This window comes from Capsicum annuum, unplaced genomic scaffold (genome assembly GCF_002878395.1).
Source record: "Capsicum annuum cultivar UCD-10X-F1 unplaced genomic scaffold, UCD10Xv1.1 ctg3524, whole genome shotgun sequence".
In the NCBI taxonomy this organism is placed as follows: domain Eukaryota; kingdom Viridiplantae; phylum Streptophyta; class Magnoliopsida; order Solanales; family Solanaceae; genus Capsicum; species Capsicum annuum.
In genome coordinates, this window is record NW_025842141.1 from 29,885 (window position 1) to 54,436 (window position 24,552).

Genomic DNA, 24,552 nt, shown 5'->3' on the forward strand with positions numbered 1-24,552 from the left:
TAATAAGTGCACAAAGCCTATTGTAGTACTTTTTTTTATATGGCATAGAATGGTTCTTTTTTTAGTTGGAGGGCATACTTTGGTTCCACATACATCTACATAACACTCATAAAAAATATCATCGTACAATTATTGACCAAAAGAGCCCCGAACCTTTGCCTCAAATCTTAACTACTCACTTATACTTTACGGGATAATATTTTATGACCCCCTGTAAATTTTAAAAATAGATTTATTACCCCCAAAAACTCACACCCAAATGTGTAATGGAAAGTGAGCAACACGCACCAGCCATGTCATGCCACGTAATTTCCACGTAATATTATATTTTTATATAAAAAAAATAATTATTATTCTTTAATATATACATACATATATATATATATATATATATATTCTCTTTCTCCATTTTACGTTTTTTAGAAACTAAAAAAGAAGTATTATTCATTGTTAGGTTTTTATGGTTAAATTTATGTATTTTGAAACAATGCCATATAAAATATTGAAAGAAGTATTATTCATTGTTAGTTTTTTGTGCTTAAATTTCTGTATTTTGGAACAGTGTCATATAAAACATTGAGACCCACATGCAGATTATTCGTCTTTTATATTTCTTGTTCATTTTGCGTTCAGTTTTTGAATTCAATAAGAGATTTTTGAATTTTGTTTTCATGGATTGTGTTGAATCCCTAAAGTAGTTGAGTTTGAATGCTGATTTGGAATTTGACATTTGGGTTTTTGATATTTGGGTGGTTTGGACAATTGTATAAAGTTTTGGGGTGGTTGTTGTTGTTTGGTTTGGGATTGAGGGTTTTGCAATTTAGTTGGTACTGTAAGGGTGGAACCGTTTTCTTTGTGATTTTTGTAGGAAATCAAGTGAATTAAGAAATAAGTGTTGTTCCAAAAATGATTTTGACGAAAAATGTAGTGAAAAAATGAAGTCTTGTAAGACTTCATTGTTGATGAATTTGAACTTAGAAGAGGAGAAAAATGGTGGTTTATTGGAATTGGATTATGAGAAGGAAGAGTTTGAAGAAAGTGCAATGATGAAGACAAAGTGTTTGATGTTTTGTCACTAAGAAGAATGGTAAAGATGGAAAGGTGGAGAGCAAATGCTGCTTGTTTGGAACTTGAAAAGGAGAGAATGGCAGCAGCTACAGCAGCTGAGGAAACAACGGGGATGATATTGCAGTTACAGAATGAAATTGATAGAAGTATTGAAAGTGTGATTTAGATTCCGATATAAATAGAGATGAGGAAAATAAAGAGATTGGCCATGATAGTCATTGAAGAGTTATTGAAGCTTTTTATAAGAGAGAGTATTTTGGGATGGTGATGAAGAAGAAAGAAAATAAAATAAAATAAAATAAAAATAATATGTATATATATATTTATATATATTATAGGGAAAATACCCACGTAAATACCTGAACTTTGACCAAATTTCCAATGGAGCATACTGAACTTTGCGGGGGTTCAGTTACCCCCCTAAACTTTTTTTTTGTATTTTAATGGCATATATCGGCCAACTTTTACACATACTCAGTCAACCCAATAGCGGTAGATACACGCGCCCGTTTAAATAATAATTATCCGATTTAATTTTTATCTTAACTCCTACTTATCCATAAATGTAATAAAATTTAATTTAATTAATAAACAAAAATGGATCTTTTCTCTTCTCTTCTCTTCTCTATACTCAACAAACACCTCACCTTTTCAATCATTTCTTTCACTCTTACCTTTTCAATTATCTCTTTCACTCTTAATTCTCATTTCTCACTTACACTACTCTTTTAAAAAAAAATTACTTGCAAGATCAACGTTAACAACTGTTCGGGTGTTCCTTAAGGTGTGATTTCGTATTGGGAGCTGTGAGAGTCTTGGTGTTGAACAAGTCTTGAAAGTTAGCTTTATTAAACTTAAAAATTGAAACTTTATGACAATTTCTTTAGGGTTATTGTTCAACAAGTCTGTAGTTTCATAATTTCTCAAATTTAGGATTTTTTGCTATTCTAAATCATTCTTAGTTTTATCAATAAGTTAGGAATTTTTTGTAATCTCAATTGACTCTTCCTGTGTGACTAATTACTGCATGTTTGAATAATTAAATTTTCTTAATTGTAACTTGTTGTAAATGTGACTAAATTTCAGGAATGGGTGATTTTACATATATAATCCTGAGATATTTTCATGGTGGTGTTTTGAATAGTAAAAGTATAAAACCAGATTATGAGGGTGGTGAAGTCACAGATATTTTTTATGTGGGTGTGGATAAATTATCTTATTTTGAGCTAATTGGCTTTTTAAAAGAGTTAGGGTATGCTACAACAAGGTGCACGTTTTATCTAAGGCCACCTAAAAAGGACTTTCTGTTATCTTTTCAATGTGATGAGGATATTTTTTAACTTTCACAATCCTTTGAAAATGGGAATACTGTCGAGGTGTACGTTTGTCACATGGTTGACCAACTTGATCAAGTTGATGGTCCCATTGGTTTGCTGGAATACACTACTATCATTGAGGAATCTTTTGTTATTTTTAATAAAGAAGGTGACATGGGGGTTCATGAAGGGGATAGGGTTGTTAAAAAAAGGGTTGAGGGTGGTCATTTTAATGAAGCACCAACTACTGCAGCATATGTTGAGCTTGAAAATGAGGCTGCACCTGGTGAGGCCTCATCTACTGGTTTTGTTACAGCTGATGGTGAGGCTGCAGCTGGTGGTGAAGCTGCAGCTACTGCTGAGGCTGCACCTGGTGAGGCCTCATCTGCTGGTGTTATTGCAGCTGGTGATGAAGTTGCAGCTGCTTCTGAGGCTGCAAATACTGATGCTTCTGACTTTTCAACTGAAAACAGCTCAGATTCAGACCATGAAGATCTATTTATTAAAGATGATACTGAATTTGAAAGTGATGTGCATGAGGAGGACATAAAATTGAGCGCTGAAAGGAGGAAATATCAGAAGAGGAAGAGAAGAGAAATAATACCTAATGACCCTACAAAAGTTCCTGTTGGTGAAGTTGGTCCAGATCTGGGATTTGAGGAGACAAAAATTGCTGATAAAAGCTTAAAAGGTAAAGTTGTTGGGGATGAGCCTGTGTATTTTAGTTTTGATGAATATAGTGTGGACTCTGATTTAGAAGATGGGTTAGGAAGGACAGATAGTAGAAAGGTAGTGTATGATGATTCTGCAAAACAGGTTGTCTGGCAATTGGGCATGGTTTTTGAGGATGTGAATGAGTTTAGAGATGTTACAAAATATGCACTTCAAAGAGGTGTTAAGTTAGAGAAGTATATTAATGAGTCTAAAAAGGTTAGGGTTAGATGTAGAGAAGGGTGTCATTGGCTGTTATATGCAAGTATTAACAAGTCTACCAATGATTTTCAAATTAAAACCTACAATCCTAAGCATAGGTGTATCAAAACCACTAGAAATTCCATGTGTAATGCAAAATTCCTACCCAAGCATTTCAAAGATAGAATCAGTGAGCAGCTAAACGTGAAAATATTTCAGTTCCAACAGTTGATTAGAAAAAAATTGGGTATACATGTTGGAAAGAGTACTGTCAGGAGAGCTAGAGGTAAAATACTTCAAGATTTAATGGGTAATCACGTGAAAGAGTTTGAAAGAATATTTGACTATAGGGATGAAATATTGAGGTCCAATCCGGGTTCCACTTGCGTTGTGAAAGTTGATGATTCTGATGATAGTGGTAAGCTTGTTTTTCAAAGTTTCTACATTTGTTTTGATGCATGCATAAAAGGTTTTTTTGATGGTTGTAGAAGATTTATTGGTTTAGATGGATGTTTCCTGAAGGGAGTAACCAAATGACAGTTATTGGTTACTGTGGCTAAAAATGGCAATAATCAAATGAGGCCTATTGCTTGGGCTGTAGTACAATATGAGAATAAGAACACTTAGACATGGTTTGTGAAATTGTTTATAGAGGATTTGGGATTAATAGATGGCAGAGATTACATAATCATTTCAGATATGCAAAAAGTATACTTTTCTCTTCATTTAGTTATGTGTAATGAATATTGTGTGTAGTTATGAATATGTAATTTGTTATGATCTGATTTTCAGGGTCTTAGAGCAACAAATTCTTGCCAATTGGGGAAAAAATGGAGAGGTCTTCAAAGAAGAAACCAGTTCTGAAAATGTGCAAAAAGCACCTTTGAAGCTGAAATGAAGAAAAATCTGAACCAATTGGCCATGCTAGGTAGTGAAGATATTGTTCCAGATTTACTTCATTACAAGGTACAAAGTTGGTGTAAAATGTACTTTAAAACTGACATCAAGTATGATAGCATAGATAATAACATGGCTAAGAGCTTTAATGCTTGGATCTTAGGACCAAGGCATAAAATAATAATTACTATGCTAGAAGAGATAAGGGGGAAGGTAATGACTGGACTAGGTGAATTCCCAAACTTTCCAGAAACATGGGTGACTAAAATATCTCCAATGGCTTTGAGAGTGTTAGAAAAAAAACACTGAGAAGTCAATGACATGTAATATTGACTTCAATGGAGAGAGAGGTTTTGAAATATCAGATGGACCATATATACATAGTGTGGATTTGAGGGATAGCACATCCAGCTGTAAATCTTGGATGCTCAAGAGAATACCATGTCCACATGGGATTGCAGTCATACTCTACAAAAAATTAGACCCAATTGATTTTGTTGATAGCTGTTACAGTAAGGAGACTTATCTCAAGACTTACTGTCACTACATTCAACCAGTGACCAACACGAACATATGGCCAGAGTCAACAAATCCTCATGTGGAGCCTCCAGTTGTTGTTCTTATGCCTGGCAGGCCAAAGAAGAGAAGGAATAAATAGTTTTATGAGACCAAAAAGTATGAAAAAATGTCAAGAAAAGGGGTTTACATAACTTGTAGCATCTATCATGGATAAAATCACAACAAAAGAGGTTGTCCTTTTAAGGTGTGTAACTTTAAATGACTTTTATTATTTATTTGTAGCTTAATTATTTTTGAATATGTGACTGCTTCAACTATTTTTGTAGGTTTCTGTTGGATCAAGTATTCTTAATGTTGGACCAAGTGATGTACCAAGTACTTCAAGACCTAAGGGGAGGCCAAGAAACATTTCTACTACTACTACTGATGCACCTCCTAGACCTAGGAGAAGGCCAAGAAAAATAAGTGATAATCCTGATGTACCTCTTAGACCTAGGGGAAGGCCTAGAAAGACAACACATGTTGCACCAGCTGCAAATGTTGAACATATTACAGCAACTACAAGAGGAAGAGAAAGGGGTGTTGAACATGTTGCAACAGTTATAAAAAAAAGGGAAAGAGGTATTAAACATATTGAACATGTTGCAGCAACTACAAGAAAAAGGGGAAGAAATGTTGAACATGCTACAGCAGCTGCAAGAGGAAGGGAAAGGAGTGTTGAACATGCTGCAGCAGCTGCAAGAGGAAGGGGAAGGAGCGTTGAACATATTGCAACAACTGCAAGAGAAAGGGAAAAGAGTGTTACAAATGCTGCAGCAGCTGCAAGAGGAAGGGTTAGGGGTGTTGAACATGCTGCAGCAGCTATAAGAGGAAGGGAAAGGGGTATTGAACATACTGCAGCAGTTGCAATAGGAAGGAAAAGGGGTGTTGGACATGTTGCAGTAGTTGCAGTAGCTGGAAGAGGCAGAGGAAGGCCAAGAAAAACATCTCTTGGTGACATAGGAGTGGTAAGGAGGACATCTTTGCATGAGTGATTTAAAAATCAAACCAGCTATGCTCCACCAAATTCACCTGCTTCACCTGTTTATGCTCCACCAAATCCATTTGCTTCACCTGTTCATACTCCACCAAATCCACATATTTGAACTGGTAAAAAGCCAAAAACAGTCGGAATGGGTGTTTTGATTACTGAAAATGGTTTCACAAGATATAATGCAAGTGCTAATTAATTTAATTTAAGTTTAATTTGTCTTTAGATGTTTGTATGTGTATAATTTTCTTTCTTTCTTTGTCTGCAGTCCGGGTTGCCAAGTAGTAGAATACTACATACTGGTTCTGCACATCCTATAAGATCTGCTGATATTACTGGGGACCTTGGTTACAAATAAAAAATAGGAGTAAGGTAGAGGGACAAAAAAGCAATGACTAGAAACCAGCTTGAAGTGATGAGAGATGACATGAGAATGAACAAAAGATAGAAAATGGCTTCATCACAATCCAAGCAACAATGAAAGTAGTTTTAAAATGTTGATAGTTTTTTACACTAAAACTGATGTTGTATTGTAAATTGGGGTAGGTTATTTTGACAAGATCATTTTTTGTGAAGGTTCTATGATGTACTTGAATGTTGCATCTCAGACATTTGTGCAGTTATTTTGTAGTATATGTTGCACTTGAAAGTTCAAGTTGCATCTCTAATAGTTATGCACTGATTTTGTTCTACTGTATTGAATATTGGGATGTATTGAATATTGAGATCTATAAATTTGTATCTATCCTTTGTGGTTGTATTCTTTCTTTTCTATCAATTTTGGAATAATGAATTTAGCTCCACAAAATAAGCAAAACAAATAAGTATAATGAATTTAGCTCAACAAAATGAACAAAACATACAAGTACTCAAAACCAACAATCAATTTGATATAAGAGATTTAATTCAACAAAATCAACTTCAACCACCATACAAGAAACACTGTCATAGGAGAATCAAGTTCAAACTACCATACCATACAAGAAACACTACCAACGATAAATTCATATTACAACACTACACAAAATACTTCAACCGACTATTTTGAACCATATAGCAATACATATTATGAACATACACACCATGAAAATACTACTAAAGCTCTCCATCTTCTTCACTTCAATCGTCTTCTATGGTGTATTTTTTACCTCGTCTTTCATCTTAACAAATGAGCTACATTTTTCTTCTATTTGAGTGAATGCAGATTCAGCTTCCATCTTCATTATTTTCCTATCACTGTAAGCACCAACCAATTCTTCCTTCGTCTTCATTATCTTCAACATTTCATTCATGTCCTTCACTTTCTTCACCAACTTTGAAATAATGAACTTAGATCGTTCATCAACCACACCATCCCTCGAAAGAAAAAAGTTACACTTGTTTGATCCATAATAAGGGCAAGACCAAAATCTTCTTCCCGAATTATTATAGGACCAAGAAGTCTTCAAATAGAGTAAGAAACCATGATTGCATCGCATCTCTACATTCAACATTGGATCTTCCTTGTCTAAACAATTCCTATTCAAATTCAATTTTACATCTTCCATAGCTAACCCTAATTTCAAAAATCACAAATTAAAAATGAGTGAAAATAGTGAGAAGTTAGAAAATAGTCAGAAATTTACCAAAGAAAACAAAGAAAATCAATGCATATCTTCAAGAATTGAGAGAAAAATGGAGTAGAGAAGAAAAAGGAGATTTACCTCTCCTTAAATTGGTTAAATTAAAGGAATAAATGAATCTAATCCAAATATATAGAGTTACGTGTCAAAAAAATAGGTTTATAACATTTTTTTAATCACTCTCACGCGCTCAAGATCGGTGAACACACGCATGTGTAAAAGTTGACCGATATATGCTATTAAAATACAAAAAAATAAAGTCTAGGGGGGTAATTGAACCCCCGCAAAGTTCAGTATACTCCATTGAAAATTTGGTCAAAGTTCAGATACTTATGTGGGTATTATCCCTGTATTATATGTACTTTTATATTAAAAAGAAATGTAAAAAATACTTTTTTAAAGATTTTCGGACTATTCACTCTCTCAAAGAGAGTGAGATACACTCTCTTTGTCACATAGAGACTTTAGGGGTGTAATAATTTTATTTTTAAAATGTTTGGGTGGATAATAGGATTCGCGCAAAGTATAAATGTGTAGTTGAATTTTGGGGTAAAGATTTGAAAACTTTTGACCATTTTCTCTTTGAATTATAATATGATGGGAGTAACTTGAAATGTGAATGAATAAATAGAATAGCTACGGGGTTAAACAGTGTGGTTGAAAATTGAGGCAAATTAACGGGTAGCCATGAGTTTGTTGGACCACAGAAATTAAAGTTATTTGGCAATCATTGACTTCTTTTCCTACTTACTCAAGTCTTCTTTTACATTCTGGTTTTCATTTTTTGTGAATATGTTTGGCAGATTTCAGGGAACTTCATAATCTTGTAAGCTTAAAGATGCAGTGTTATTGTATACTTATGTCATTAAGGATAGAATAGGAAAGTTGAAGTTAAATTATTTTCAAATGTAAAAGAATATTATTCTACTCTGAAGAAAATGGAGTAGTATATTTCAAATGTGACTACCTAGAAGGCTTTGGTTGTTTGGGAAAATGTATGTACTCATAAAGCAGGAGGAAGTTATCTTGATTTGGTCAATATGAAAAATTGGAATAAAACGGTTATCACAAAGCTTTATTGGGATTTAGGTGACGAACACGATAGCTTATGGATATATCAAGGATCATCATATTGACCTCCAGCCTGGCAGGTTACATTCAGCTTGTGAGGGTTTATGTGATAGAGCTATATGTAAGAGCTTGATGTTTAAGAATGTTGTCAGACTTGAGTCTATATTCACCATGTGGCTCACGCTTCAGGCAAGCTGCATACTATAGATGGGCTCATCAAATGGGGCACGACAGTGAACAACTATAAATGTGTGATGTGCCAAATGCCAATGAGAGGAGGAAACTAGAGACCACCTGTTTTTCAAACGTGTCTTCTCTAAAATGCTGTGGGTAAGAACATAGAAGCAATATAGTAGTTGATAGATCATGGCAGTTGAACTTGGAATGGGCTGTCCAAAAGTATATTATAAGCAGGCTGTTCAGAATGTTATATGCTGAAGCTGTTGAATTGTATTTGGGAGGAAAGGAATCACAGGATTTTTCTAACACCAACGGAAGACCTGAAAGCTTAATGAGAAATCCAAAGTGTTGTGCAATTATATTATCTAAATGGTTAGCTTCTGTGTTCTGTTTTTCTTTCTTTAGGATAGCTGGTATGGTACTCTTCAATTAAAGCAGCAGATTTTCAGGCTGTTTGGTTAGCCCATGGGGGAATATGTTTTTCTTAGTAAAAAGGGTGTTCACTTGAAAAATGCTTGATGGCTAAAACATTAACCAATAGAAAGTACTCCATTCATCTCACCATTTTTATTACATTCTGTTACGGATTAGATAATTGAAGTAGAACAAAAAAAATAAAATACTAATATAGTTCTATCAGCACATAGCGCATGCACAAACGGTTTGGAGGGGTGAGGGGGACTAAGAAAGGTAGGTGGGGCTGCTGAGAGAAGGTATCAGCTTTTATTCTAACATAACAAATACATCTTCTATCTAAAAGCAAAAGGTTAAATATGCTTTTCGTCAGATTAACAAGAATGGCTTACAACAATAAGTGCATTCAAAAATGAAATATTTGAAGAGCCCTTGTCTCTTCCGTGGTTCAGCAACATTTGTCCTTGTAATTGTACCCCTAAAACAATCAAGTTTTGACCTCAACAAGCAATTTGGAGCACTAAACCTTACTCCACTTCTCATGGAGCTGTGATTTCAACCCGGGAAGTGCTTCACTATTCGTGAACAAGAGGGCCATAGACAGGATACCACATATTTTGTCTCACGTGTTCAATGGTTTCTTCCTGCATCCAACGAATGAAGCTCTTGAAAAGAAGGCGGGAAAAACATTTTTCTTTAATGCATACCATTGTGACTGCTGTTATCTTCATTTCGTTTTGGAAATTCTAGTAATCTTTTTTCGTACCTTCGACATATGCTGCAACTCTTTTGCCCCAACGTCACCGTGACCTTCTGCCAGGTCTTCAGCCACAGCAGCCCGTAAAACAGCAGCTCCAACCTCTGCTGTAATATCCCGAATACTGTACACAAAAAGAAATATTAGATGAGTACCTGTAGGAAGCGATTTTGCCCATACTATCTCTAAGTGAATGCATTCTGCAAGCGCAAAATGATTACATGCAAATACAAGCTTCAAGAAACTCATCAAATACTCTCATGATTATAGTAATGCCCTCAAAAAAGTTATCACTAAATTGTTAATGTTTGGAAAAAAAAAAAAAAGAACATGTTTCAGCAACAGTACCACCACAATCTATAAGATTAACTAGCCCGCATTCATTGCCTCAAAATTTAGATCTCTAAATGCATGTTGTTGCCCTAGTGAACTAACAAGATTCGAGCGTCGTAACATTCATCCAGATTGGTTATAGACACTTTACTGTCACTATAGAACAATAGCAGCAAAGTAAGTGTGTGCATTCCTTGTGGCAGCATCTAACAAAGAATCAAACTCAAGAGAGATGAACCTAGACATTTGTGCTTTAGAAAGCTGCACCTTGAAATTGAAGCATCATTATCATCAGCATTTTGTGCATTGTTAATTTTGAATCCCTCAAATATGCTTACTACAGTTAAATGGCGTAGTAACAAGGGAGACAGGAAGGAAGCACGTGATCTAGAAATACTATAAGGCCAAAACCAGACACTAATATGTTCAACTGACAGAACAAAAATATGGTATCAAATTTATAAGTTGAAACAATCAGTCAGCCATATCTAGTCATCGCAGGGACACGGTGGAGCTGATTTAGTGATCGAGATTTAACCTCCAAAATAGAACTCCAGGAGCAAAGAATGCTTTCTCCAGGACCAAGAACTTACTCGTCAATAGATGGATACAAGATTCCTCTTTTGATTTCGTCATCAGACATGTAAGAAGCGAGGCTGCACGATCAACATAAATATACAAATCAGTAGATGTATAGATAAGAGAAGGTTTTACTGCAGCACATTAAGATAAACACAATACAAATTGAAAAGCTCACACCACTGGTGATCAAATCAAGTACAAGGAGACAGGATTGTCAGATCATACCACTCAGCAGCAGCTTCTAACATTGTATCACTTATGTTTCGAGCACCAGAAAGAAGAGCTCCCAGACCAATGCTGATTGTCAAAAATAATCTTAGATGAGTTTAACGTCCAAAACAGTTAACATAGTTTACAATCAGCACCTACCCAGGGAAGAGATACATGTTATTTGCTTGATTTACATGGCCTATCTTACCATTCCCTGAAGAACACATTAGAATAGGATTCATGAGATAATTCAATAAGCGCATAAGAGACTTTGACTGGGACGTAAAGATGAATTAATAAAAAGGAGTTGCTAGTGACTGCAACAAGTATACGTTAAGGATACAGAGAAAAAGGGCATCCAAGAAACAAGAAACTACCTAGATCAACATTTGCAAAGGGACTCCCACTAGCAAAAACAATATCTTCTCCAGCATGCTTGAAAGCATCAACAGGACAGCATTCAGCTGTTTTGCAGAATACATAATATTAAATGCAAGATCAAGACAAACAGCCGACAGAGGAAGCAAAAGAGGATGACAAGACAAACCATTGTTTGTAGGATTTGACATGGCAAAAATTGCAGGTCTAACAGAATCTGACCCTCTCATGGCCCTCAGCACCTGAACATTACGCCAACATTAGACAAACACAAGTTGATATCGAATAAACGGACTTACTGCAAAAAACTTTCAAGTGATTTAACTGATCAAAAAGAATGTGCAAGTGAGTTGCTCTAAAGAGCGAATAACACCTCAAATCATACTTCAATGAGAAAAATCCAGAAAAAAAGACATCACTTCAACTTTCACATATATCTTTCTTATGATTTATCGTAGAAAATCCTGAAGTACAGGTTTGCTGAAAAGTGATGAAAAGGGAAAAAACAAATGTCTAACAGGAACCTGCTTTAAGGTAAACAATGGAATAGGAAGAAAAATGGTAGGTCAGATTAGATATGATTGTCAGTGGCATAAGCTGCCCAAGTTTGTAGTGAATCAAATAAGTTGACCAGAAAATAAGGTTAAATATGCTACAACTCCATGATATAGTCTATGACCCAGCATAGGAGCCCAGGGGTGGATACATGACAAGAAAATTCAAATAAAATATCATCCTACACCTGTAAAGATCGACTAAAATGATTAAATGTGCCAAATTAGTAACTTCAGTGCAGAGCAGCTAGGGAATAAAGATCCAATCATTTCTCTGAAGTATCATGAGAAGTTAAGATGTGTCACGATTAGAGATGGCTGCTCTAATGACACAGTTCAAAGCTCCAAGCATCATGAATAAATGCTAAAGAAGAAAAAGAGCATGACCCACCTCCTCATGAAATATGCCTCCAACTCCTGACAAACCAAGAAGCACATGAGGCTTCACCTTTTTGACCTGAAGAACAATAAATCCCAGCATTACTGTCTTGGAAAGCATAAAAAGCACTTAGATGAGATACTATTAATCCCTATAGCCAAATAATCAACAAGGTCAACAAATTTTAATAATGCACGGACATCCTCCTACTAAGAGCAACTTAGTTTTGTATTCCCAGAGATTCTATTAACATTACCACTTCCGCGAGACCTGCTCCCTCATGTAGTCCTAGCTCCTCAATCTCATGATGGGCTTTAGCAAATGGTAATGCTGCTGGATCAATATCTTTCCTATCTTTCGTAATCAGACCCTGCATCAACAATGACCAATGACCATTACTAATCAAATTGGAAGGAAGCAAATCTTTAAAACCAACCAATGTCATGGACAGAAAACATATGGTACTTGTCACGGAGCCTAGAGGCCGGTTGATTTGATTGGTGAATGAAACCTCATTTTCATCTATAATACATATTTTTTTATACTTAAATGCTTATGTTTTCCCCCAAACTAAAATGCAAGTATGGTTATATAAATTTGATAAAAGACACATGCAAAAAGAGGGAACACATTTACATACATGTTTAGAATCTACATGGACAATAAACAATCTGTATCATCTATACAAAACCTTACATTTTTATCCAGAAGAAAAAAGTGGGGATCTGCTGATGGTCCAGCCATTCTTGAAACAGCTTGTAATGCCATCTTAAGAACACCAAGCCCGGCACTGAAATCCAGAAACCAATAAAGAAGAGCATACAAATTAAGCCACCTCAAACAGGCATATAAATAAGAAGTATCATCTTAGTAACCAAGGATAGGCTGTCAAAATTAATTTCGCCATTACCTTCCTGCTCCGACTACCACTATCTTTTGGTTGGCAAAATCAGTCAATGGGCGGCCCTGTGCCCTAACAGTTCCAAATAGCCCAGCAAGAGCAACACCAGCTGTTCCCTGTTGAACAAGAAGAGCAGAAGATAATTCTTTCTCTGCCAGGAGTGGCTGCAGAAAGGAGAACAAGGGACAATAACCTCCAGCAAAGATCTGGGGTCAAGCAAACTACCTGTATATCATCATTGAACATGCAAAACTTTTTCCGATAGCGATCCAGAGTCTCAAATGCCCACTTTGCTTGAAAATCCTCAAACTAATAGCATTATTCAGATATATCAGTGCAATAGAAATAATAGTAGAAGATATCTATCTTTGATAATAAATGGACCTGCACAACAGCCTTTGGCCAACGAGCATGAACAGCATCCACAAATTCATCAACTATTGACAAATATTCTTCTCCTTCCAATCTAGGTTGTCGCAGTCCAAGATCTGTAAAATTAAAATCATGTAAGAAGCAGTAAACCTTGCACCCAACTTGGAGAACAGAACAGGGAGGGGTGAAAAAGGGCTAATTTTCAGAACTAAAAATGTATAATATCTGATAGTTGCATCCTCACTCAACACAAATTGAATAGAGCTATTATGTTGCTTTGTCATATGGAATTAAGAAATAGACATTGGGCCTAACTCAAGTATTTGGTGCCAAGAAAATGGCCCTTGGGCGTAACTCAATTTAAAAAGCTAGCTCATAAGAGGAGTTTTTCCCAAGACCATAAAAGGATATAACAACCAATTCCCTCAACCATTGTGGGACACTTAAGATCTTCTTACACGCCCAGACTTGATATTTGGTGCATGGACAATATAACATGGGAACCAACACTGGGTAAACCAAGATAAGAATGGGCCCAGCTCTGATGACATGTTAAGAAAATGGGCATTGACTTGACGTAATCCCAAAAACTAAATCATGAGGTGAGGATTGACAAAGATCATATATGGAGTGATACACATTAAGAAATCTTACTCACAGAGGGGGTCTTCTAGAAGCTTCTGATTGTTGGTACCGACGTCAAGCATAACTGGAAGCACCTGTTAGGCATAGGCATAGTTAAATCTGGCAGACAACATATTTTGCAAACATGAAAGCACATCATAACATGGAAGTGAAGTGTTAAGGTTTTTTTTTTTTTTTTTTTTTTTTGAAAGTATAACAATCACCGGGTGCATTCATCGATTTTGATTAAATTGTACAAGACATTGATTAATTATAAATGGCATAGGCAGACTAGCCAAACATCAGGATTAGCAATCATTATTTAACACTAGATAAAAAACACATTTAAGTCTGGAATAATATCTTTATTTATTTTTATTTTACATCTTTTTGGATAGGCTACTTAGTCAGATTGATATCCTTGTCGAATCAGCATCAGATGTTTGTGTTTCATAGCACTTCAGATTTACAAAGCGGCATACGCAAAAGATACAAAACATATGCAACACATACACTGATGATGGCGTAGCTCATGAATGTGAAATTACAGAACAAATAGTAACTCCCATACATACTCTTTGTGGGTTGATACCAGCAGCTGCTACATACATGTCAAGCTTTCCAATTGGTATACCTATCCCCTGAACTCCAAGATCGCCAAGGCCAAGAATACGGCTTCCATCTGTCAGCACAATCATATCTACCTGCAAACAAATGAAGATCATTGGGTGATTCTATTGATCAAAGCTGTGAGTTTTTGTTCTAGAAAGACAATCCACATCAAAGAGGTCAAATTCTGGAAGATTTTCTCAGCTACACTTCATTTACGTGTTGCATAACTCTGAAACATCTATTATTTAACTTCCAATACCCAAGTCCTTCACACAAATTTCTGAAATGAAAAATGAAAGCAATAATATAACTTGGGTCTGAGTTTGTCACTGTAGGTGTGGTTAAAAAATAAACCAATGACCAGTAACTTAGCTCCTCATCATCCAAACTACAACAACAACAACAAATCCAGTATATTCCCGCATAGTGGGGTCTGAGGAGGGTAAAATGTACACAATCCATACCAATACCCCCGAGGGAGTAGAGAGGCTGTTTCCGATAGACACCCGGCTCAAGACGAAAGACCGTAGACCAAAAGGCGAGCAAAATGATAAAATAACAGAGAAGCATCATCTAAACTAAACATCACAAATTCCTGCATGAGTCAATAGGAGGCAGGAGAAGCTAATGAGAGATTTCCTCTGAAGCCATAAAGGAGGAGCACATTTCGCCTATTAGGTATCTGTAAATTCAAAATTTACAACCGTGTTTTCATGGGCATATGGCTCTGGAGATTCACATATGAGAAGAAAGTTATTTCAAGGTAATTTAAGTAAAGTATGGTGCGGATCAATATGGATGATTCTCTGTGTAAGTGACAAAGCTTCACATGGTCTCTTGTAGAGAGGATTTGAAGGGAAAAAACAGAGTTGTGAAAGTTCATAGGATTCTTGTGGGGACCCTATCCGCTCCTGGCTTGACTATGGTGTGTGATACTTCTTCAAAGAAGACTACCCTAATTTATTTTTTGTTACAAATAAAGAGATTGTTTTAGGAGAACTTTACATTATTGAGAAACCAAAGCGTCCTGATTTTGAAAGGGCATCCTCGAAATGCTTCACGGTGAAGTCACATTATCGTTATTCATATACTACGGGTGACTAAATGCCCATACAGTAATGACCTAATGCTCCGGTTACCAAGGTAGATGGCAATTTTTGAATGGAAGGGTGTCAATTATTGGTAGGTTACATTTTCCATGTTCGATATCCACTTGATTCTGGCCAGGACCATGATTGAAATGATCAAGTTGCTAGATTAACAGGTTGGGAGATTGTGGACGAAGCCACGAAGGTTCTAGATGACAGCACCTTTTTAGTTTTTTTGTTTATAGAGAGAAAAAGAAGCAGGACAAATTTTGATCAGGAGTTCATTGTTGCGCATCAAGAGTTCTCTTTTGTCTACATTGTAACTCTGGAGAAAACAGGAAAACCAATATGTATTAGATGACAGATCAGAATTTTTTAAGCTTAATGCATATTTGTATCATATAAATTCTGCACACGCGACATAACAAGTCATAGAAGAGTTAGGAACTACACAAATTGAGGGCAAGCACTATCTACACCATCTCGGCCCATCAAAAACTGATGCATTGCTGAAAAGCAACAGAAAGTAAGGAAAACAACTCCAGAGTATTTGCAGGCAGTGAACTAAGGATGATTAAGCTCTAGTAAAGTAAATTTACGCCAAAAAAAGAAAAACACACGAGGAATGACTTCTTTCAAGCTTGGGTGAATGCAGAAGACAAAAAAGAACTCCATATATCTGAAACTTCTAGATAATTGACATGATAGAAGGGAAAGCTGAAAACAAAGTTGAGAAATCACACAGTACCTGAGAAGAAGGCCAGTTGAAGATCATTGACATCATCTCTCCCTTATCTTTCGCACTGAAATACATGCCACGTGGACGTCTAAACAAGCCAGAGTAGTTTTGGCAAACCAATCCTACTGTTGGAGTGTATATTATGGGGGCAAAATTTTTGATATTGTCAATTAGAACCTGAGAAGAAAGTTATGGATTTAACTTCCGCTAGAACTAGTTTATTTGCTACTTAGCATTTGCAAGCATGATTTTCAGCCACCAGACTTACTCGGTAGTACAATGTCTCATTCCTGTCATGCAGCCTGTTTAAAATTCTCCATTTTGCTAACGAGACAACACTGTCTGGTTGACCTTCAGTATTTCTCTCAAGTGATCGAAATGCCTCCACTAGAGGTACAACAAAAGAAAGAATATGGTATCAGACAACACAACTTCACGATGTATAGATTACAATAAAACTTATTAACTAGAAAGACACACCAATACGCTGATGGATATAGTGTGCCTGAGTATGATACATAAGATAGTTGAATAGACAAAAAAATAGAGAGCTTTCTAGAAGATTTACCAGAATGCAGTCAAAATGGAAGATTGGAACAAAAAAGTAAAATATTTTAATTTTCAACAAGATTAGATGTAAATGTTCCAGAAATTCTTAATCTCTTTTTCAGCATGGAGGAACTAAATATAGAGCTTTTAATACATGTTGGTGCTGACATGCAACATGCCTACTAAGACAAGAAAGCGAAAAAAACAAGAAAGATCTCAAACGATATTTTTTCAATAACCAAGAAATCAATTGTTTCCAGCTTCGAAACTTGGTGGATAACGAATTCACCCCTTTTTTATTCACTTAAATACCAAACTGGGTTCACAATAAGATTCAAACTCGTGATGTGCATCAACTATACATTCCCTGTTGAAAATTTTTGCCATTGAACCAAAGCCCTAGGGACAAAAAGAAGTCAAGGTGGATGGTGCTATCAAGCCTCACTAGGAGTTCCACTAAAATTTGTTGGAATATTTGGAGTTAGAGAGCATAATGTTGACACCTCATCAATCACACCGGTAGGCAATAAATATGTCGAACCGACTTCGACAACTCTTCCAGCACCTCATTAGATCAACCATTTCTTCTGTTTATTACTAGATAGCCCGGTGAAGATTAACAGAACTGTTCATCCATGTTCAAGATTCTTCACTAAAAAGGTACGCTCCTAAATCACTTGTGAAAACAAAGAACAACCAGAATTTTGGCTTAGGGTATTTCTAAAGGGATGAACTGTCCATCCTGCCAAAGAAAAAGGAGAAAAGATTGATAGATGAAAAAAACCAGAAGTTCTATTACCAAACTAAAATGATGTTCTCATCAAATTTCATGGGAGTTCTCATTGTCTGTATTGGTTCTCAACATGCTTCGAAAACTAAAATATTGTCTGGTCAACAAGGTTGGACTATTGTAGAGTTTAAAGTTCAGATGTCTGCAATCGGCAGAAACCTCAAAATATTATAAAATTTCCTTTTTAGTAAGCAATTAACTAAAACTGGTACTTGTTAACAGCTCGGATAGCAGCTCCTGACAACTTTAGGTCATAGGTATAGCGATAACTCCATGATAGAGAGTTGCTTACACAATTATGGAATAACTTGTTCTGGATTTTAAGAACATGAGGGAACTACTTCACAGTTTACATGAAATGGCTGCTTGAGTGATAATTCCATTACAAAAAGTTTGTAAGGTCCACAGTCAATGGCATTACCAACTTTAAGTTTTTACAACCAAATCTACTAAACTGGGATGCATTTACATTGGTAATCTGGAAACAATTGTTGAAAACTTTTGCCACATTTGTTAGCAGCAGATAGCTTTCCAATGCCAAAAGTAATTTTGAAATGCTGGCAGGAAAATAAAACCAGGTTGTATCTAAGTTGGAAGCCAGCAACAACGGAAGAGAGAGAGAGAGAGAGAGCAGGAAGTTTCTTCTAAATAAATTGAGCATAGACCCATCTTTTTTCTATAAAGCACTGAATATTAAATTTCATGCAAGCAACAAGGGCCAAGTATAAAAAAGCAGGAAGTTTCTTCTAAATAAATTGAGCATAGACCTATCTTTTTCTATAAAGCACTGACTATTAAATTTCATGCAAGCAACAAGGGCTAAGTATAACAAAGCAGGAAGTTTCTTCTAAATAAATTGAACATAGACCTATCTTTCTGAATATTAAATTTCATGCAAGCAACAAGGGCTACGTACAACAAAGCAGGAAGTTTCTTCTAAATAAATTGAGCATAGATCTATCTTTTTTCTATAAAACAGTGTATATTAAATTTCATGCAAGCAACAAGGGCTAAGTATAATAGCCAACTCACTGAAGCGGTCATATTGCTGTTCAAATGATATTACGCGAGGTGGGAGGAGACCGCGCAGCCCCAATCGATCTCTTTCTGTCATTGGGAATCCTGTGTCCTGTTTTTTTTTTTTATTGCAGACAATAACACCAAGTTACATCAATTTAATTCAACTATTACAGTTTCTGAAAGCAGAATTGAGTAAATACAGCTTGCTCACTCTAACAGTTTAAACTTTTAGACGAGAAAGTTCACATAATTTAGCATGGTATCATATCAGAGTTAGGGAGAGTTCCTGGGTTCATTTTCAACACTGCCCATTAAAAGAAATTTCTACATACTTGGCCTTTGATAAAGAATCAAGACCACATTAAGGGGCATTTTGAAGGCATCATAAAGTAATTAAAAATGTGTCCTCTCTAACAGTTTAAGCTTTTAGATGAGATGATTCACACAATTTAAACAGGAATCAGCCGTATCGTAAATTTTAGTATAGTTCCTTGTAGGTTCTGTGATCACATACCCACACTGTATTTTTGCGAGAGCACCGCATTTTTCCCTGTTTATGAAAAACTGATAGGACAATTTGGTCCACTGCCATCTTTTCACACATTATACAAGAACAATTTAACTCATAATATACCCATATCAATAACACCAGTAATAACACAAATTCGGTTGGCTATATGAATCCTCTATATCCATTTCCCAACTCTCGAAGGAATGTAGCAGACATCAGAATTTAGTCTATGGACGGACACATTACTTCAAAGAGATTATAGTCAAAATTTAGTCTATGGACGGACAAATTTAGTCTATGGACGGACACATTACTTCAAAGAGATTGAACTATCACTTTTTCGCGAGTTTCACACCCCAATATCGGTTGTTCCCTTTTCCTACCCAAAACATCAACAACAATGTATTAAGTGACAGTTCAGGCAAGAGCAAAAAAACAAAAAATAGGGGCCGAATCATCTTCGAGATGTGTTTTAATACATAGGTGATAGTTCAGGTCAGAAAAGGGAACAACTTATAGTTGAGTGTGAAACTCGTGAAAAAGTGATAATTGGGTTTTTCACAATTACTCTACTTCAAAAGTAACATCTTATGACTCAGATCACATAACCCCGTTTGATTAATACATCAAAACATAGTTTACCAGTATTGCATTGAACCTCTATACTAAGACCAAACAAAAAAAAAAAATGCCTCCAGATTAACCCAAAAAGAAAAAAAACTCATCTTTCTCTACAAGAATTTCAACTAATAGTAGCAAAACATAATCTCCATTCAATAAATCCAAATAAACCACTCAGATCATGGTCAAAATATCAATTAGTAAATGTCATCATCTTCCAACCAATTAAGCTAACAGTTGAAAAAAAATAAAAAGTAAAAAAGAAAAGAAACCTTGTTGAACCAAGGATCATGAAGAATATCAGCACCACGTTTATGAACAATACATGGAGCTGAAATAGCCGTCGAGAACCGCCGTGTACGGCGGAAAGTCGACGCCGCAGATCGAGCCGCCACTCTCCACATTGTACGGTCCTGATTCTCTCTTTCAAATAAACGAGTAACAATTGAATCAACACAAATTTGAATTCAGGTGAATAAGAAGAACATCAACTCCATGAAAATGTGAAGAGACTTTTATAAGTAGTGGATATTTATACTGCTCCTTCAACACTACTTACAGACAGGTTGCCCAATCTATATTATTCCTTTTACTTTTCTATTCTTCTTTTAATAACACTTCCTTTTTTGGGGTTATTTTCACTCCCTTTTGTCTTAATCTTTACTTCTTTTTTGAAAAAACACTTTCTTATTACTTGTTGCCACAATTTAATACTCCCCATTTCTAACCTAATTTAATTTGACATAAAATTTAAAAAAAAAAAATCTTAAAATTTTATGATCTAAAATTAAATTATGTCAAATATATTAAAATATTTTTTAAATTTATAATCTCAACTATGCTACGTGAAACGTTGAAATCAATGTGCTGCCAAAAAAGAAAAGAATATTCTTTTTGAAGGGAAGGAAAAGGAAAAGTAGGTCACGAAGAAATGTTTTATATTACTATCAATAATTTTAAGGGAAAATAAATATCTCAACTTTGCCTGAATTTTTAATTGAGCATACTGAATTTTGCGGGGTTCTATTATTCACCTAGACTTTTTTAAGTGAAATTAATTCCCCTGGACTTTTTTAAAGTGAAATTAATTCCCCAAAATGCTATACCCTGTTTTGACTGCCGGAAGTATAATACACGCGCTCTTTCTTCTTCATTTTATCACTTTTCAATATTTTTTCACCATTACAATTCCACAACTCAAATTCCTCTTACAGTCAAATTCCAAATGATTTCAGTGAGTCAATTCCAAATTTCAAGTCTATTCTTATTACTTTTCATCATTTTTTCACCAAAATCTTGTTCTATCAAAGGTTCTTCGATCATTCTTGAAATGCCCAGTTCTGCCTTGCCAACAAATTTATTGCGACTCCAAATTTATTTAGTTCATACTATTTTTTGTTAAGAAAATCTTTTCCCAGATTTCAAATTCAAATTGAAAACTTTCTTAAAAAAAATTGCAGGTTCTGCTAATTGGTATGATAACTAGTAAAGGGAAGGTACATAGTTATCTTTTTCAGAGCAACCGTAACAGCGAGACCAACGGATATGACCAAAAATTCCTTGTCACGAGCTTGGCTCGAATCAGATGCGGGTCTGAATTTTTTCTTTTTTCCCCCTTAGCTGGTGACTGAGGTGGTGGTGGTTGCCGGCGGCAATGGTAGTTGGTTGGTGGTGGCAATGGTGGGTTAAATTTTGTCATTTTGATTGAATTGAAAATGACCCATTTGGGGTGTGTATGTGTTGAAATTGAATCAAATTGATGTAATTGAATTGAGTGTGTTGAAGATGACCCATTTGGGTGTGTATGTGTGTGATGAAATTGTGTTGAATTTCAATTCAATAATGGAGCAACCATGGTTTTTTGTTGACGACTCCATTGTTGAAGAGAAGAAAGAAAGAAGAGAGGAGAGAACAGAAAGTAAATAAAAAACATAAAATTATTAAAAATAAAAAAAATTGAGGGGTTATGTGACCAAAAAAAAAGTGTTATTGACATTAAAATACAAAAAAAAAAAGTTTGGGGGTAATAAGACCCTCTCAAAGTTCAGTAAACTCAACTGAAAATTCGGTCAAAGTTCAGGTATTTTCGTAAGTATTTTCCTTATTTTAACATATATTTTGGATGGTCAATGTTTGATATTGTCAATTAATGAATACATAATTTATTGTATAATTTTATAATTTGATAAATTTAGAATCGTTATATCATCTAGATGTTAAAGTCTATATAATTTCTTAATCAAACTAGTTTTTTGTTTTTGGTTATTTTATATTTTGTGTCATAATTACTATTTACTAACGTAAGACATGAATTAAATTAACATATTAAACTTTGGTCAACTAAATAAAAAAAAAAAAGATTTGTGCACTTTCCTTCCTCACCTTTTCTTTTGTCACTTCTAGTATAGTAACTTGAGCTTTGCTCGTGTGAATTTCATTCATAAGCTCAAAGCTTAAAAAAGAAGGGTTGCATAGGTTGATGTTAAAGGATCCTCTAAATATTAAATTAATTAGTTGGGACATATTCATTTAAGCATAATCTACATCATAGTAGTAGTTGGCTAGAATATAAATTTTTTATATGTAGCCAACTTTGGGTGGCATTGTTGAAATGTCATGGGAGGCTTAAATTTGATTCTCAGTATTAGGTTAAAAAGAATTTAGACAATATCTTCCTCTCTAGCTAAATTTTGATAAACAGAATATTTCTAATCATACCTATTATTTCTGGAAACCTAATAGTATTACTTTCACGTTCATTTTACGTGACATAATTTGTTTAACTAATATATATTATTATAGTATTTAAAAATGTCTCATTAAAAATAAAATAAGAATCTGAAATCAAATTTTGTTTGAAAATAAATAAATAAATAAAAATTAATAAAATTATATATAATAATTGTACGTTATTTTGCTTGAATTCTTTAAAAATATCATTACAATGCATATCAAATTATTTTAAAATACAATATATTTTTGAAATCTAACATGAATACGACAGGTCGTAAATCTAACCTGAAGGTATTTGAGTTGAAATATTTAGATGGCCGAGGGACAGAGGTTAAAAGTTTGGGCTGCCCGGTAATTGATTTTTTAGTGAGCGGTCAGCATACTGCCCGGTTAGAAGGAGGGGTAAAATGGGAAATATGTAAAGGCAATAGTAATAGAGTGGGGCAGTACAGTAGTAAGGACAGCACGTGGAAGTTTCTTACAAGGGGATAACTGGGTAAAGCCAAATCTGAGCAAACATTTCTTGTAGATTTGGTACACACGTTATAAATGACAATTTTTTTTTATAATATTATTCATTAAATATAATAAATTTAATATTTTAAAAAATATATTACTATTTAATAAATATTCCCTCCGTTTCATAATAAATGAATTGTTGAATTTTGACACACATATTAAAAAAAAAGCATTAAAGACATAAATTTAACACAACTTTCTATTTTTACCCCCAAAAGGAAAAAAGTTAACCTTATAATACCTTTTCAAAAGTTAATTGGTTGTCAAATCATAAGGACAAATTTAAAAAAAAATTTAATGATTCACTTATTTTAAAACACCAATAAATACGTCAATAATTCACTTATTCTGAAACGGAGGGAGTAATATTTAATATTAAAAATAAAATAAATAGGAATAAATAAATTCATCATTAATTTCCAAACTAAAAATATTATTAAATATCTCTTATTAATATAACGAATAAGTAAAAATAGACAGAGAGAGTACAATTTAATACACATGTTTGGCTCCCTTTTTTTCAATTATATTTATAGCACTTTCATTCTTTGGAAATTACATAGAGAGTGCTAAGAAATCATATTTTTTAAATAAGTAAAATGTTTAAGAATAATCCATAATCAAATAAATATTATTTGACTAAATATTTTAGTATTTATTTTATTTAATTACTCATGTGAACTATATTTGAGTACTAATATTTTAATGATATTTTAAAAATAATAACTATTTATATGATTTGCTAAAATTAACAATTAAAAAAATTATATTTAGTTTATCAGTAAAATGGGACGAAAGAAGTAATAAAGCAGGTTATTTGTGCAAATGCTTGAGTCTATTTTTTTTTTCTTTTTGTGATTTTCTTTTTCGAGGACAAGTATACAATGTTATTGTCGAATTAGTCTACTCTTTGCCTTGGAAAAATCATATGTGAACTCAAATTTTTTTAAAAGTAAAAGGAAATTTGTTAATTCTATCCAAGAATACTTCAAATGTAGTTATTTTAAGGAACCATGTGACACAATCCATTAAGTCAATTCTCTAATTTAGTTATCAGAAATAAGACAAAGAACAACTATAATAAATTAATAACGCGCCAACATTAGAACTTTGAACAAATAATGATCTTCATTAAGGCGGATTTATAGTTCAAATTAAGTTAATGAATTCAGAATGCATGGAAGCTTTATTATTTCTCTTGCATATATATGATTTAAAATAATAAATAGGTGGATGCACCATTATAATTTC

At 34.4% G+C, this 24,552-nt stretch overlaps 1 protein-coding gene and 1 pseudogene across 1 annotated transcript; one reads left to right on the plus strand and one right to left on the minus strand.

The window, feature by feature from the left end:
- The first annotated feature begins 587 nt into the window (after positions 1–587).
- Positions 588–1,234, plus strand: LOC124891427 (annotated as a pseudogene).
- Positions 1,235–9,145: 7,911 nt separating this feature from the next.
- Positions 9,146–20,706, minus strand: LOC107839152 (NAD-dependent malic enzyme 59 kDa isoform, mitochondrial). The gene is made up of 19 exons (XM_016682523.2): positions 20,322–20,706; positions 18,930–19,026; positions 16,827–16,945; positions 16,568–16,735; positions 14,695–14,823; positions 14,154–14,214; positions 13,508–13,611; positions 13,349–13,432; positions 13,133–13,239; positions 12,919–13,012; positions 12,479–12,592; positions 12,235–12,300; positions 11,459–11,531; positions 11,289–11,375; positions 11,071–11,125; positions 10,927–10,998; positions 10,713–10,775; positions 9,796–9,910; positions 9,146–9,673 (listed from the first exon to the last, which is right to left on the minus strand). Exons 1-19 carry the CDS (start codon positions 20,451–20,453, stop codon positions 9,605–9,607), a joined length of 1,809 nt encoding a protein of 602 aa, XP_016538009.1. The 5' UTR covers positions 20,454–20,706; the 3' UTR covers positions 9,146–9,604.
- Positions 20,707–24,552: the final 3,846 nt, after the last annotated feature.

Excerpts from the sequence above, each read along its gene's own strand:
- LOC107839152 (XM_016682523.2), bottom strand. The coding sequence starts at position 20,453 with ATGTGGAGAGTGGCGGCTCGATCTGCGGCGTCGACTTTCCGCCGTACA. Across the intron at positions 13,013-13,132 it reads GTGGTAGTCGGAGCAGGAAG|TGCCGGGCTTGGTGTTCTTA; the intron begins GTAATGGCGAAA and ends TCTGGATTTCAG. Across the intron at positions 12,301-12,478 it reads GAGCAGGTCTCGCGGAAGTG|GTCAAAAAGGTGAAGCCTCA; the intron begins GTAATGTTAATA and ends ATTGTTCTTCAG.